This window comes from Vicugna pacos, chromosome 27 (genome assembly GCF_048564905.1).
Source record: "Vicugna pacos chromosome 27, VicPac4, whole genome shotgun sequence".
In the NCBI taxonomy this organism is placed as follows: Eukaryota; Metazoa; Chordata; class Mammalia; order Artiodactyla; family Camelidae; genus Vicugna; species Vicugna pacos.
In genome coordinates, this window is record NC_133013.1 from 17813432 (window position 1) to 17829455 (window position 16024).

Genomic DNA, 16024 nt, shown 5'->3' on the forward strand with positions numbered 1-16024 from the left:
CTGACAACAATGATCAAAACTTTTGAGGCCTTTGATGGGCCAGGCTTTGCCAGAATTTATATACCTTCTCTCCATTAGTCCCAACGCCATGGAGTCTGTCCTATTAATTGCATTTTACTGATAGGGAACTGAGACCTAGAGAGATTTAAGTAAATTGCCCCAGGTCACTGAAAGTCAGGATTTGAACTCAGGTCATCTGATTTGAAGCCTTGCGCTCCTAATCCTTCACTATATTTAAACCAGGAACAGAAAGAAGACTAGACTCCTGGTGGGGGGGGGTGGTCAATAGGTCCCACTGCTGACAGCCACATGTGTAGGGAGAGGGATGGGCAACAGGGGAGGTCAATTGTGTTACAGAGAAGCAAGTTTAACATCCCAACCAGTGGCAGGTCTGGCCAGCAGGGGGAAATCTCAGAGCCGGCTCTCTGGACCGCAGTCAGGAACAAAAAAGTAAATCCATGGAGGTGACGGTGAAATCTGTGGAAATGGAGGAGGCTGCCCAGGGAGAGGAGCCAAGGACAGAAGGGGTCAGGAGTGAGGGGGTGCCAGTCCAGGGTCCCAGAAGGGGGGTACTTTCAGAAGGGTGTGGCTAACACATCCAACACAGCAGAGGTGAGCAGAAGGGACTGAGAGGTGGCTTAGAAGTTACCCTGGGTCTCCTGGACTAGGCAGGGGGCTTGTGACTACTGTCCACCAGCCCACCCAGCCAGCCAGCCGAGACTGGCCCACAGAAAATATTCACTGCCCCTAATAGGGGCAACTCGACAGATGGGAGAGAAGCTCTGTTCCTCCTTCTGCAAGTGGGAGTATGGAGTTCTGGCCAGGCTCAAGCTACAGTTAGTTACTGGGGAGGCAGAACCATCCCAGATCAGAGATGCGAGGTGGGAAAAGATGCTTCTCTCACGGTCTGCTAGTCCCCAGGAGAGGCCAGACCAGGTCTGGCCTAGGAAACACTCCCAGGAGGGACTCCTGAAGCCAGCAACCACCCAGTAAGACTGACGACAAACCAGCCCGTGCAGCTCCACGGAGGAGAGCTCTGAAACAGGAAAGGGTAGGCCAAAGGACCCCCGGGGTGGGGGAGCCCCACATATCTAGCTCATTCAGAGACCACAGCCCGAGACTGTTATTCTGTCCCTGCTCAGCCAAGAAGCCCTGGCAACGGGGGCTCTCAGGGAGGAGCCACTTCCAGTCTAATTTCCCTGACAAAGATCCAACAAAGCCACACCCTCCTTCTGGCAGCCACATGGCCAGATGTGCTGCCCAGAGGCACCTCTGTGTATTAGCGTGGCTCTCAAAGTCTGTTCTGGAAAATTCGTCGTATGTCTCAAGGCATTGAATAGTAGGGTGGTTTCATATGCCCCCTTCCCAGCTAGTCAGTCCCTTCTCTATCTGCCAGCCCCCTTCCCGGATCATCGGGGTGCTGGCCTGCACTGCCTCTCCGCTGGCCACTTCCTGATTGCCCCTGCATGTGGCGGGTATGGGGGTGGAGAGGGGTACCCATGGGACTTTCCTCCCAGCCCTAGAGTGAAGAAGACAGTGGCCTCCAGGAACTAGTGTGCTCAGCCAGGAGGCCTCATGCCCACTTGGCAGAGGCCTGACCCCTCCCATCCCACACTGCACCCCACCCTGGGGTCCCCTGTAGCTCTCAAAGCAGCCCAAGTTCACTGAGTTTCTAATAGTTTCTCCAGCCCACTGCTCCAGTTGCAAAGAAAATGGAAATTGCCAAAGGGGAAAACCAGCAGCCTCTGTCTGCCCTCCTGGTGTGGGAAGGAAGCAAAGCCATTCCTGAAGAAAACCTCCGTGCAGGTCCCCTGGGCCCCTCACCTGGCAGCAGCCATGGAACCCAGGGCTGCACGGTCTGGAGCGGGAGAACTAAGGGCAAGAGTCCAGACCCCTCCAGTGTGACCCCCCTGAGTCTCCTCCCTCTCTGCAGTCAGGCAGGGGACACAAAGATGCTGTAGCTCGGGGAGGCCTCAGGGTGGGGACACCAGCCCAAGTCAAAGCTCATCTCGATGGAGCAATAATGAACCACAGCAAGAGTTCAGGGGGTGATATAAATATATTTTGGAAGCTACCCGTGTCCTCTGGGGTGAAGAGCCAGCACAGAGGGCCCCCCACGCCCACCCACCTCCTCCCCCATCTCTCCACAGACCCATCCCACCCACTTCTGTCTCTTTCCAGGCTTCAGGGCAAGGAGCAAGAGGTCTCTGGGGAGCTGAGGGGGAAGTGTCAGGGGACCAGGTGGCAGCAGCAGGAGTGGCAGCGTCATGCCTCAGAGCTGAAGGGCACGAGGCTGTTCTTTCCAGCCTGGGGCCCCAGGGCCTATTTCTCCAGGGCCATGGGAACGTGGGGTGTGGGAGCGGCGCTAGGGAGGTCATAGAGGCCGGAATCAGGGACCTGGGGGGGTGCGGGTAACCCATGCTCCCTACTTTGCCCTTCCTTGTCCATCCCAGAACTACTCAACTCCCACAGTGCCTAAGAGAATGGGATGGCATGAGGGTTGGGCATGCGGGAGGGGGAGGGGGAGGGAGGGAGGGGGAAGGGTGGGAGGGAGTGAGAGGTGACTGAAACCCCGCCCCCAGGTCAGCTACAATCAGGAGGGCAGGAATGGGTGGGGAGGCAGCAGGTCCACTGAAGGCTGGGAGGACCAGGGAAGGGGCAAGTGCCCTACAGCCCTTCCAGTCACTTCAGCCGGGCCCACCACTAACAGCCCAGGAGCTCCACGCGCAGGGTGATGCGGTTGTGCCAGGCCACGGGCAGGATGCGCACAAAGCGGGCCAGGAAAGGCGTCTCAAACATGTTCTTCTTGTGCGAGTTATTATCGAAGTTGCCAGGGAATATCTGGAGGCACAGAGGGTGTCAGGAGGACTCCAGAGCCAGCCCCCCTCCCCTCGAAGCCCCAGATCAGACTCACAGGGCACTCCTGGAGTGGTGAGGGCAGGACAGCTGGACAGACACTCACCTTGCCTTCCACGGCCCCCTGGTCCCTGTATTCAGTCCAGTTCTCACCATCATCACTGTAGGCCACCCTGTAGGCTGCCACGTACTGGATATGGCCAAAGTCTCGGGCCCCCTGGGTGATGATGCCGGTCACTCGCCTCAGGGAGCCTAGGTCAATCTATAGGGAAAAACCAACCACGTTTCCTTTATTTGGACCAAATCCAGTAAGATAGAAAAAGGCAGGCACACTGGGGCACACATTTGAGTTTCAGGAAAACTACTTCACTTGGCAGAGCCTCAGTTTCCTCATCTATAAAATGGGCATAAATAATGCTACCTACTTTGTCAGACACTGTTAAACACTTCACCGCAATGAAGCCTAGGTTTCAAAGCCTGGGCCCTGACCAACCCACGGCCAACCCCTCGTACAGTGAGAACAGAGACAGAAGAGACCACAGCCTACAGGGGCAGGAACTGCTCCAGAGGGCCCCTGCAGGGCCATCCACAGCCTGACACCGTCCTGGGGAAAGCGCTCCCGGAACCCGGCCCCACAGGCTAACGTGCTCCCCGCTCCCCTCCTGCCGCCTATCCCTGCCCATCCCAGGGAACCTGCCACCTGCCCCGGGCAGGCAGTGCCAAGGCCCAGGCTGCAAATCCAATTCACTGCCGACAAGGAGGGGAGCCCTGGCAGGACCCCGTTTCCTCATCCATAGCATGAGTGGATGCTTCCGTTCCCCGTGACCCTCCTGAAACCCAAGGGCTGCCCCATGGCCTGTTCTCAGACAGCGAGCTAGAGGGTCTGCTCTGAGCTCAAGCAGAGAAATCCCGAGGTGCCTGGGTCAGGCACGCCTCCTGCAACCTGCCCTGCTGTCTACGGGCTCAGCCTTATCACCCTGCGGCAGCCCATGGAGGTAGCCTTACCTCTAAACACACATGCACACGCGCGCGCACACACACACACACTCACACCACCCGGGGCTGGGGGCCTTGGTGGAAGCAGCACTGAGCTCCCTCACTTTCCCCTCTCTGAAGTTACATAATCAGGAAAAAGAGGGGGCGTGGGGGACATGAGAGGGCAAAGCCAAACAAAAACAAGGCTATGCAGACACTCCCTCCTGGGGAGCAGAAGCCTGGGCTAGGCCAAGGTCAAAGATCTGGCAGTCCCACCCAATCCTAGCCTACCCCAGCCCAGCATCCCAGGAGGAGCCTGACCCACCTGCAGCCACTCAGCGGCAGAGTTGGTCTGGGCGGTCCAGGCGTTGAACTTGCCCTGATTATCCAGCCGTGCGTAGAAGGGATACCAGCTAAAGGCACTCAGGCCCCAGGTCTTGTAGAAGCTGGAGGCTGTGATCTGCTTGTCCGGGATGGTGCTGTCCTTCAGGCCTAGGGGTTCGGCGCATCCTGCCAGCAAGGAGGAGCTGTCACCTGGATCAGGGATCCACAGCCTCCCAGGGGTGTGAGCACGAGGCAATGAAGGGGAAAGAACTCTGTGGCTCCTGACCCATCCGCTCAGATGACAGACAGAAGCTCCTTCTGCCTTTCAGAGCCAACCGTCCTACTTTCTTACTGCCAGCCCCACCCACTCCTAACCTCACCTCCCACTCCCAGCCTCATGTGCTCTTCATGGATCACCCACCGCTCTTCACCCTCCGCACTAGCGCAGGCCCTGATCCACCACCTCTCACCCACCCTCAAGGCCTGACTTGTGAAACATCTCCTCCCAGAAGCCTGCCCGGACCACCTCACTTGAGTGGGACTTCTCCCTCCTCCAGACTCACAGCACTTCCTCTGTCACTCCTACAGTACAGCCGCTATTCACACCGCTGAGTCCTGGCATTACCAGCATTACCAGCATCTCACTGATTCAGTGCTTACATCAGTCATTTAATCTACCACACAAAAACCAGGACAAAGAGGATACCAGTAACCCCATTCCAGAGATGAGAAAATTGAGACTGAGAGACATTAAGCACTGTGACCAAGTCCACCCCCTCTACACACACACACACACACACACACACACACTGCTAATGACCATGCCACTCTGTGACACTTCTCCACCATTTCTGCACCCACCCAGAGCCAGGAAGGCCTGCCTGGTGGTGACCCAGGGATGAACAGGAAAACCTCTTGCTGTGGAAGCCAAAAACTCAGAACTGCTGGGGCTCAGGACCGACCCTGTATCCCTGCCCAGCAGCCCCTCCCAGGGAGTTCACACACTCACTACTCCATGTGCTGTCAGACAGGCCTGGGAGGGCTGCCTGAAAAGCTGGCCTTGGTTTGACACAAGCCTGCCCAAACACTCAGGAATGTGCCGGGCTGCTTTGTCCTCATTGTCTGCACCTGCAGGTGTCCAGAACAGTCAGGGACAAGCAGGGGATAACCTCCCCGGAGAATGATGGGCAGATCTTACACGTGGCAGAGTCCCCACTCCATTTCATCTGTCCCTTTGCAGAATTGGGGGTGGAGGAGTGGGCCTGGAAAGCCATGGCTCCCTCTGGAAGCAGACTGTAGTACACAGCACTCCACACCACTGTCTCCCAGACACTCGCATCCTTGCCACTAAAGACATCTGCCTGCAGAGTGTGCTGATGCCAACCAATCATACCATCTCCCTATGAGGGCGGTGCACCAGGTAGCCTCCACCCTCCTCCCACAAAGAGAGGCCACTGGGCTGGGAGGTGGCTCGTCTCCTGGGCCAGACCTGGAGGGCATAGGCCCAGAGCCCTCTGCAGAGGACGCCAAGGCATCGTTTGCTCTAGGTGGACCCTTCTACAGACCGTCTGCTTCCAGCAGTTCATCCCCCTGCCCCTCACTTCTGGGCCCCACCCCAGGAAGTCAGACTGCCTTCCAGATACAATGCAGTTGGGTGGGGCACCAAGCCAAGGGCAGGGCTCTCAGCTCCAGCACTTGCTATGTGACCCTGGGAGCTCCCTTCCCCTCTCTGGTCCTCAGACTGTAAAATGAGGTACAAAAGCAGTGTGCCTCACAGATCAGCTGGGGACCTTGTTAGTATGAGGATTCTGTCTATGCAGGTCTAGGGTGGGGCTGGGAGTCTGCACTTCTATAAGCTCCCCGGTGACACTCATCCTGCTGGTCCACAGAGCTCACTGAGTAGAAGTCTCTAATCCATCCACTCCATTGACCACCCCCACCTTGGTCCAAGCCACCTTATCTTCCCACACGTCCCGTGCCTGGAATGCTCTTTCCAAGTTCTTCACATGGCTCGATCTCCATCATTCCAACCTCTACTCAAAGGCCATCCCAACAGGTCAGTCCCTCACCTCACCCCAAATCACCCTCGTCACATCACCCTCTTGTGTTTCCTTCATAGCTCTTACTGCTATGCGAGCTTTCTTTCACTTGCTCCCTGTCTCACAGCAGCCTCACCCATTAGAATGCAATTTCCATGACCTCAGGGATCTCACCTGAATCATTCCCTAGAGCCAGGTACTCAGAAAGAGCTTAATAAATATCTTAATAAATGTCTATTGAGTTGTATAACTAATCAATTCATCAAGGACACCATGCCCACCAGTGAAGAGGAATCCTGGGGCAGGGCCTGCCCAGAAATGCCTCGACCTCAGCCCCACACAGGTGCACACATGTACACACACATACACACAGCAACACTCTCCAGCTGACTGGAACGCCTCCAAGGGAAAGGAGGTGGTCCAGTCCTTGAGCCAAGCAGACAGGGAAGCCTCACTTCCTCAGCTCACCAGTCTCGCCTTCTCTTGGCTTTCGAGGGGACCAGCTGTGACAGACTTAGGCAGGCAACGTTAACAGCCAAAGGCTTCAGATTATGACAGTGAGCAGCGAGGGACTCCAGGGAGAGGCGCCCAGGGTGGGGGCCCCCAGACCTGTCTCTGTCCTTCACAAATTGCCTGAATCTCCTTTTAGCAGAAGTCAAAGTCTTTACCTCCCCCACTTAAAACGATTAGGCTCAAAAGGCAGTGACCCTGAGAGTAAGAACTGTGGAAAGGGGGCACAGAGAGTGGGTGTCATAGAAGAAAGAAAGGCAGAGCGCCACCTCTGCTCTGCAGCTCTGCCTACTGAGCCCTACAGTTCTGCCAGTGGCCAGCAGGTGGCACTCTAGCTGCAGAGAGGGAAATACCAGGCCTCAGAGAAAAGGCTGGGCTGAGCTGAGCAGTGACAACGCCCTCAACCCAGCGCCTGCACCCTGACCGCTCCAATGGCCAGTTTTTCATGGCTCAGCAGAAACCTATCCCTTTCTGGTTCCCCATCCTTTCATCCGAGAATGTCCGCGGAAAGGACAACAAGAAGCACCAGCTTCAGCCCTATGACCCTAGAAGCCCCCATGTTTCTCTTGAATGCAGACCACAGGCTTCAGGGAGAAACTGTGGATGGGTGGGTGTCAGAAGCCCAGGGATCTAGACCAAGTTTTCATACCTACCAGCTGTATACCCTTGATAAATAATTTATCTGGCCTCACTTTCCTCATTCATTCATTCATTCACTCACTCACTCATTCATCATTTATTGAGCACCTATAATCCAGGCTCTGTTCTAGGCACTGGGAATGCAGTGGTGAACAAAACAAACTCCCTGCCCCCAGGGAACTGATATCTGCAAAAGACAACTAATGCTACAAGTTCTAGAAGCTAAGGAACCAATCAGAGTAAGTGAAAATATTTTGTAAACTGAACTGGTATCTTTTTTCCTCTACCAACCAGAAGAGAGCAAACACCTGGGCAGGGCTGCTGATGGCCAGGTGATCCCTCTAGTGACCATCTCCTGTGTGAGCCCAGGTTCCTCCGCCTTGCTGCCACCCTACCAGCTCAGCGTGGCTGAGAAAAGAGGGGGCAGGGAAAGCCAGCCCCTAGGATTACACAGCCCGCAGCACTCACCATTCAACTCACAGCCAAGGAGCTCAAAGCGGAGGGTGCAGCCCCGGTGACAGATGACGGGCACCAGCCTCACATACTGCACCTCCAGAGGGATGTCAAACAGGTTGACCTTCAGGCCGTTGTTGTCCATATTACCCACAAACACCTGGGCGGGAAGAGGCAGAGTGCAGGAGTGGGTCAGCAATGGGCAGCCCCACTTCCTGGGGTTGCCTCCTCTTCCTCTTCAGGCAGGAGCTCAGTCCTTCCTCTGGCCACCTCACAGCCCTCAACATGATTCCCCTTCTCAGACCTTCCGTGGTCTCCATGGGGCCTGGGCATAAGCTCCCATTTTTTACACAGGGCCACCTATGACCTACAGGGTGCCTCTGTGCAAATTAGGAAAAGGTACTCCTTTCTCAAGACATTTTATTCTAACAATTGTCCCACAGAGAGAAGCACACAAACATCTGATGTCTATATTATAAGTGGTGCTTAGTAATGACATCTTTGAGCAGTGTACAACCCGTACAACTGTACACAGTATCCCTGGAGGCTCTGAATGCATCCCAGCTCCACCACTATAGCCACTCTCAAGTCATTGAACCTTTTTGAGTTTCACCCCTCTTATTTATAAAGTGGGGCTGTTACCTGTAATCATAGGCCACAGGCACAATCTGGGTTTCCCAATTTCTGCGAAGCAAGAGGCATCTGAAAACCCACCTCGTGGCCCATTACCCAGGGTACCCTCCCCTCACTGGGGGCCCTCAAACAGCACTGGAGCCCCAGGGGTTGCTGATCACAGCCCTTCTTTAGGACTCCAACAAGCCTCACCTTATCTCCTGAGCCCTCTGTATTCTGGACGAACTGGAACTTGCGCCCATCGACACTATAGGCCACCTTGAAAGTCTTCAGGTACTCGGCACTGCCTGCGCGGCTGGCACCCTGCGTCACCACACCTGTGACCCGCATCTTCCGCAGCAGGTTCACCTGGACCAGGGCAGGGAGGATAAAACCCTTATCTCCCAGGTTCTTTCCACCCCTACCTCTCCTCTCAACCCAGCAGAGAACAACCCAAGCATGACAGAGAGGGGCTTTCTCATCCGGGCTTTGGACCCAGCACACTAACAGGGACAGGTCTCCAGAGGCCTCATCCAGTGCCAACAGCCCCTCCACAGCCTAGCGTCCGCTCCCTCTCATCCCGCCCACCCACTCCACGTGCCCCAGAGCTGCCTTCCATTTAAAGATGCTTCTCCCTGTGGGAACCTGCAACCTTGCTACCGGGACCCCAGGTATGAACCTTGCTACTGGTGATCTCACATGGTGACCCCTAAATGTGGGCGCCCTCCCCTCCCCTTCTCCCTTCCCATCACACTGCCCACCCCTTCCATACCTGGATCCAAGGGTTTCTGTCATAGTTGCTGGATGTCCACGCATTGACGATGCCCGTGCGGTGCAGGCGAGCCAGCTCCGGGGCCCAGCGCTGCAAACCCATGAAACCCAAGTGCAGGGACGAGGCAGAGATCTGGGAGTCGGCGATGGCGCCCGTCTCCATGCCCAGTGGCATGGAACAGACTGAGGGGGGAGGGAGCAGTCAGAAGGCCACCCAAGCAGGTGCAACCCAGGGGACACGAGAACGAAACAGTGTGGCCTCTGTCAAGGACCTGGAGCAGAGACCACGAAGGGACCATGAGGGCTGAGGAAGAGGTAACAAGAAAAGGTGAGTGGGGAGGAAAAGAGGGGCCGGGCAGAGTCGCAGGGGGTTGGGACCCAGGGCTGCCAGGAGGTTCCGGGCCGGGCCAGAACTCACGGCACTGCCATAACTGGCAGTCGGAGTCCCTGCCCGGCTGCAGTAGGTGGTCTCATTTTTACAGGGCATCGAGCAGCAGTTATTTCAATATGGAGGTTGGGCTGGTGAGAGAATTTCAGTGTGGCCTCCTCTTCTTCCATGCCCCCACCCCACCAGGAGGACCACCACATCCAGCCCAGCCCCTGGCTTCCTCAGGAGGATGGTTTTGGAAGAAAGGGAGCCTCAGATGGCACCTCAGAAGGGGCGCCTCATATGTTCAGTACACATATGAACAGTATGTGTACTGCACATAAAGGGTTGAGCACCTCTGCATGGAGTTTTCTAGAATCCCACTGGCAGGAGTTTTCTGGGTGAAGTTTGAGTGCCATTCTGTTTTCTCTCATTCCCTTTGCCTCTTCTAACTACTGGTTCTGACCCAGCCATCTGGGAAGCTGTCCCTAGCCAGGGCCCATCGCCTTCACTGTCACCCCAGCGACGTGGCCCTTGGGAGCCGAGCCTGTGCACCTGGACCTTAGCTCCAAGGTCCTCAGCAGAGAACGCAGGGACAGGTCCACTCTTACTCCATTCCCCCGGGCTCACGTCGAGCTCAGTGTACAACACTCTTGCGGGGAGAGTGAGGCACAAAGTGAGGCCATACGCCCCAGATCAGAGCCAGCCTGTGGCTGAGCAGAGATGTGAACCCAGGCCTGCACTGTCCCCACCCCCATATGTCCACACCCAGATGGCCCCACATGTGCATCCTCTGGGTCTGTGGGGTCCTTGTGGGCTCCAAGGAAAGACACCACATAACAAATACGGAGGCGCTGCAAAGAAAAAAACTGGGGCGAGGGTTGGGGGAGTTCCTCCACCTTTGCAGTCGCCCCTGCCTTCTGCCCCAGGTGTTACCACATCCAGCCCAGGACAGACCCCAGGCCGAGAGGCAGAAAAGAGGCTAGATGAGTAACTCCAACTCAGGCACACCCAGGGTTACCTGGGCTCCCAGCCCAGTAATTAGTGGGCCCACTTGGCCTCACCAGGGCTCTGTCGGTCTTGGCAAGCCCCCTCCAGACATACACATGCTTCCTCTCCCTAGTATCTCAGATCGGCCTCAGCCCGAGGCCCAAGGCCCTCAGTGCTGTCTCCTCTGATGTGAAGGGGGAGGCAGACACTTTACCTGCCCTCCCCCAGAGGCCAGCTCCCACCCAGCTGGCCCAGCCCTCCCCCTTCCTCCCAGAGACCATCCCCACATCTGCCTACAGCAGAACTGCCCGCCCCCTGGCCATGATGCTCAGTGACAGACCCACTGGACTGCAGAAGCCTGCCCCCCTCAACCCCACTCCACCCACCCTAGGCCTCCATGTGGACATGCCAACCCCACAGCAGGTTAGAAAGAGTCCTAGGCCAGAAGGGAGGATGGTGCGGAGAGCCGCTGCTGGCCAGGCCTGCTGGGCACCCACCCAGGGCCATTCTGTGGCCCAGTGGATAACCAAGCAGGCCAGGCTGGTCAGCCCCTCTGCACACGCCGGGCCTCTGACCACCTGACCGTGAGGGGACGGCCCTGTCTGCACAGGCCTCTCCCTCCTCCCTGAGCTCTGTGATGAGGCCAGAGGTCAAACCTGGGCCGGAACTGTCAGACCCTGAGGCCCAAGCCTTATAAACTGACCTCCAAGGCCCCCAAAGACTAAGAATGTGCTGGTCTTCTCCTCTTGGTAGAAAATTCCCAAGACTTAACCCTAATACTGTGCATCTGGTTCATGGTGATCCAGAAAACAACACTCCCACGACCTCTGGGGTCACCACCGCCCCTCACTCCCCGCAGGGACGTCAGGCCTGGCCCACAGTCCCAGGAGAGAGGGCCAGACAGGAAGAAGCCTGAGGGGGAACAAGCCCCCCCCCCCGCCTGGCTGGGGCTCTGTCCCACCCCCAGTCTACCCAGAGGAGGCCCTGACACAGGGGTAAGGCCAGCACATGGCCTGGGCTGCCAGGACTGTGGCTCAGGGTCTGCCACCCCAGACACTCACCTATCTCACAGTGGATGCCTGTGTGGCCATGAGGGCACTTGCAAATGTACTGGGTGAAGACGTCCCCTCGGTGTGAGTCATTGATCACCTGGCATTCGGCATCATTGTGGCAGGGATTTGGGAAACAGGGACCTGGGGGGGTGGGGGGGCAGGAAAGATGGGACAAGGAGATGGGTAAGATGGGTAAGAATAAGCTGGGGACAGAGACAGGCAGCAGCAGGTGGGCCAAGCCCAAAAGGACCCTTTGCCCAAACTCAGCTGACTGCCCACTTCCCCCCGCCATCTCCTCCATCCCTCAATCTACCCGATGGGGCCTGGGCCAGCCTAAAGCCAAGGATAGTCCTGTGTAGGTGAGTCAGCGCAAGTGAAGGAAGCATCCAGAATTCCAAGTAGCCTGGGAGCTTCAAGGGAAAAGCTGGCAGACAATGGGAGGGGTGCTGGGGACCAGCACCTGCTTCCGGATCAGCTCAGCCTAGCAGCCTGGGCTGCAACTGGGAGCCAGTGGGGAGTGGCAGGCAGAGCCCAGGGCAGGTACCTTTCTCAGTCTCATTGCATATAAGGCCCGTGAAGCCTTCAGGGCAGAGACAGTAGAAGTTGGGTTTGTCCTGGTCCAACAAGCAGGTCCCACCATTCAGGCACTGGCTGGAGTCACAGAAGTCACCTGCAATGGCAGTTCTGACTCAGGAACAAGCTGTTCATTCAGTAAATATCTTGGGGGCCAACTACCATGTATGTCCTGCGCCCTTGAGACAGGGAAGTCAGGTGCAGTCCAGGCTCAAAAACCCAGGGGAAGGAGGCGGACAAGTCACCAGGTTATGAAGCGGCACCGTGAGCTCTGACAGCCGCCTGCACAAGGGGCCAGTGGAGGAAGGTTTCTGCCAGGGAGCTGGAAGTTTCAGAGGTGGGGACATTTGAGCTGGTCTAAAAGTCAGAGTGGGAGGGTGCCAGACTGGGGAACGAGGAAAGAACTTTCTAAAGCAAAGCAGAAGCACAGAGGACAAGGTATGCTGGAGAACAGTAAGACGTCACTGAAAAGGTAGGTTGTGGCCAGACTGAGAGGGACCCTTGAGAACAAGTTTAGACTCTTCATCCTGCAGAACAGGGGCTCTTAGTCTTCCTTCAGCCTCCCCACCATCGTCCACCAGGGAAAAATAATCAGACTCTCAAGCTTGAGGTGGGAGTGGGGAAGCCATTTCCAACTTGGGGAAGGAGAATGTCAAGAAAAGGCCACCTGCAGAGATGCAGATGGGCTGCCTGGGGGTAGGGAGGCGTCTGGTAGCTACACAAAGATCCCTCTGGCTGTGTGCAGAACTGTGACTGGAGCGGGTGAGAGAGGAGACCAGGAGGGCATCAGGGAGGCTGTCACAGGCCTCCTGGTAAGAGAGAAAGTCAGGCGAAGGGGTGAGGAGGAAGGGCAGATTTGAGAAACACTGGACAACGACTAGAGAGGTGGGAAGAGGGCTGAAAGGACATCACAGCTTCTGGCTGGAGGCCTGGGTGACAGATGTGCACTGTTAGCCTGACCCCAGTCCTGTGACTCAGGTGAACCTCAGCCCACTAGGTCAGCCAGGCCTGCGGAGCATCTTCTAGCTGACCTTAGCATCCCAGAAGGGCATCCCCCGACCCCATACCCAAACCCTTCATTTGGGGTAAGACATGGGAAATCTCTTCTCTTCCCCGCAGAGTCATGCCGTCCCAGGCTGGAGGGCCCTCCTGAAATCCCAAAGCCCCAGAGAGCTGGGTCTGGGCTCCAGAGAAGGAACACCGTTAATGAGTGATGGAGGCCTCGGAGCTCCACCTCAGCGTGGGCCTCGAGAGCTTAAGGCGGCTCCCAACGAGCTATTAGTCATTGGCTTTAAATAGCAGGTTAATCCCCTCCCTGACCTGACAGGCGGCAGGCAATGCCACGGCAGAGGCTTGGGAGTAGCCAGAGTCCTGGGCTCCCACCCTATCAAGGTCCAACCCCCCTGTGTCCCCTTCCCAACCTCACCGCTGCCTACACTGCTCCAGGGCAAAGCAGCGAATGGGGAAAAAAGGAAAGTGAAAGGTGCCCCTCCCTCACAGGCCCGTGACTGACTCACCTGCGCACTGCGGCGCTTCCCCTTCCCAAAAAGCCAGACCACCTTCTACAAAACAGCCTGTGGGATTTCAGGGTCCTGCCCTCTTTGGGAGATTTCCCCAGGGACATTTTGCCAGGGCTCAGGCTGTGGGGACAGACAGGAGTGGAAAGGGACTTTGAAGACCCAGCCACCGGTGCCTCCGGGAGAGCCTCGTGTGGCCTTAAGGCTTCCGCTCCAGGCCCAGGGATCAGACTGTCACAGGATGGCAGAGTCAGGGCTCAGCTGTGACCCTCCCCCCAACCTTGCTTCAGTCAATCTTATTTCTTTGAGAAAATGTTGGCGGGGGTGCCTGAAGTCTTTGCCATCTGCCCCCATCCCATGGGCACCCTTTCCTCAGCCCACTGTGAAGGGGATGGGACATCCCCATGACCAGCCTGCTGGAGGCCCAGCTGTGAGAAGGCCTCCTGGGTGGGGGAGGAGGACCAAGGAAGATAAAGCTGCAGGCCAAGGCCATGGGGGGGGGTGGACGGTGTGTCAGGAGCCGCCACCTCAGGGAGTCCTTTTCCGAGTCACTGCCCAGGCTCCTGGGCCCCACCTGGAGCCCCATCCGTTCCACCGACTCCCCAGCGCTCCGCTTCTCTGACCAGACACCTACTTTTAGGCGGAGGACAAAACTCCAGTGAACCCACCAGCAGCCAGGGCTTGGGAGGGAGTTACCAGGGAAAGTTGGCTGGAGAAGACTCATCAATACAAGAGTCCTAGAAACTTCCAGGTGAAAGGCGAGCGCGAGTCAGACACAGTTCAATGGCCTCATTTTACAGATGGGAAAAGAGAGGCCCTACACAGCGGATTCCTTTGTTCTGTGTAAGCCACATCCCTGGGGAAGGCTGGGCTGTCACCCAGTGTCCCGAGTCCCCGCCCAATGCTCAAGACTCCAACACCGGTCAAAACCCGCCGGCACGGAGACAGCCGAGCGCATCCCTGCCTCCCGCCGGGGTGCGGCGAGAGAAGTCGCCCCTCGGCTCGGCCCCGGCTCTTTGACCAAGTTTGTAAACAGTGGCGGCAGAGGGAGGGCGCGGCGGCGAACTTCCGAGCCGGGCGGAGAGGAGGGGCGGGGGCGAGAGGGCGGCGCGATCCACTCACCCGAGGCGGCGAAGAGTCCCGAGGCGCAGAGGAGCGCGCCGCAGAGCGCGGCCAGCAGACGGGAGCCTGGCATGGTGTGCGGGCGCGGGCGCGGGCGCGGGAGCCGGCGCTTCGGCTGTTCAGACCCGCGGGTTCTCACTCCTTCTCCTGGACGGGAATAAATCAGGCAGCTCAGCACCTCCCACTGGGCCACGTGCTCCGCCCAGGGCGGCCAGAGGCGGACTCGGGGCGGGGTTCCGCGGCCGGGGAGGGGAGGGTGGGGAACCGAGGGGTCCGCGGCCGCCACCTCCTGCCTGGGCCACGCCCAGCGTCCCGCGTGGTGCTGGTGACCGAGCCCCCAGTCCTGGATTGACTGGGCAGGAAAGGGCTCAGAAGGAGTTGTTTGTTTTTTGCTTTTGGGTTTTTTTTTTAATTTTAGGCTTAAGAAAACATGCTAAACTTTATTCATAGTAAGAAAAATGCAAATTAAAAGTACGACTACCATGTTTTCAATTATCAGATTGGCAAGTACTGAATTAACTAGCGCACTGTTAGTGCGTGGCTGTGGGGAACAGACTGAAGCATGCATTCTTGGAGAGGCTGTAAGTTGGCTCCACTTCTCAAGAGAGCTGTATGGTAATATCTATCAAAATGACAAATGCTGAGACCCTAAAATCTAGCAATTCCGCTTACAAGAATTCATTCTACCGAAAGTCACACGTATAAAATGACATACACACAAAGCTATCATAGCAGCATTCTTTGAAGTGGTAAGACTTTAAAAAAAAAAAAAAAGAAGGAATCAGCATGCTTTCTCAGTAAAGTTCCAGATAGAAAGTATTTTAGGATTTGCAGGCCATAAGGTCTCTGAGGCAACTCTTCATCTCTGCCCTTGCATCAGGAAAGCAGCTCTAGACAATATTCCAGGAAATGAGCATAATGGTTGCTTAAAGGGAAGGTAACCAGGGTGTCCAGGTGGGAAGAGACTTGCTTGTCATGGTTGACTTTTTCCTAAATGATTCTTTTTTTATCATGTACAGGGATTACCTATTTACAAAAAAAAAAAAAAAACAGAAAAACTTAATAATTGTGGTCTAGTCAGACTAGCCAAAAAAAAAAAAACAGAGCGGCCAGATTAGGTATCCTCCTATCAGTTATGTTGAGACCTAGGTTGGGACTAGAGTCAGACTTTACTGGCTGGAGACCCTTCTTAAAACTATTCAGAAGGAAAAACACTACATATGA

General features: G+C 56.4%; 1 protein-coding gene across 2 annotated transcripts; it reads right to left on the minus strand.

Moving 5' to 3' along the window:
• Positions 1-2040: 2040 nt before the first annotated feature.
• MFGE8 (milk fat globule EGF and factor V/VIII domain containing) lies at positions 2041-14947 on the minus strand. Of its 2 annotated transcripts, XM_006198464.3 has the most exons (9): positions 14801-14947; positions 12133-12258; positions 11598-11729; positions 9181-9362; positions 8622-8777; positions 7812-7956; positions 4157-4341; positions 2963-3118; positions 2041-2841 (listed from the first exon to the last, which is right to left on the minus strand). In XM_006198464.3, the coding sequence occupies exons 1-9, from the start codon at positions 14871-14873 to the stop codon at positions 2704-2706; spliced, it is 1293 nt and encodes a 430-aa protein (XP_006198526.1). In that variant the 5' UTR covers positions 14874-14947; the 3' UTR covers positions 2041-2703. The 2 variants fall into 2 exon arrangements, with proteins under 2 accessions (XP_006198526.1, XP_031547716.1); XM_031691856.2 differs by lacking the exon at positions 12133-12258.
• Positions 14948-16024: the final 1077 nt, after the last annotated feature.

What these genes read in the sequence shown, in the direction of transcription:
- MFGE8 (XM_006198464.3), bottom strand. Translation starts at nt 14,873, where the DNA reads ATGCCAGGCTCCCGTCTGCTGGCCGCGCTCTGCGGCGCGCTCCTCTGC. An exon ending in ACAGAAACCCTTGGATCCAG is followed by an intron (nt 8,778 to 9,180) that starts GTATGGAAGGGG and finishes GCCCTGGTCCAG; the next exon opens with GTGAACCTGCTGCGGAAGAT. An exon ending in CCTTGGCTGTGAGTTGAATG is followed by an intron (nt 4,342 to 7,811) that starts GTGAGTGCTGCG and finishes CCTTGCTGGCAG; the next exon opens with GATGCGCCGAACCCCTAGGC.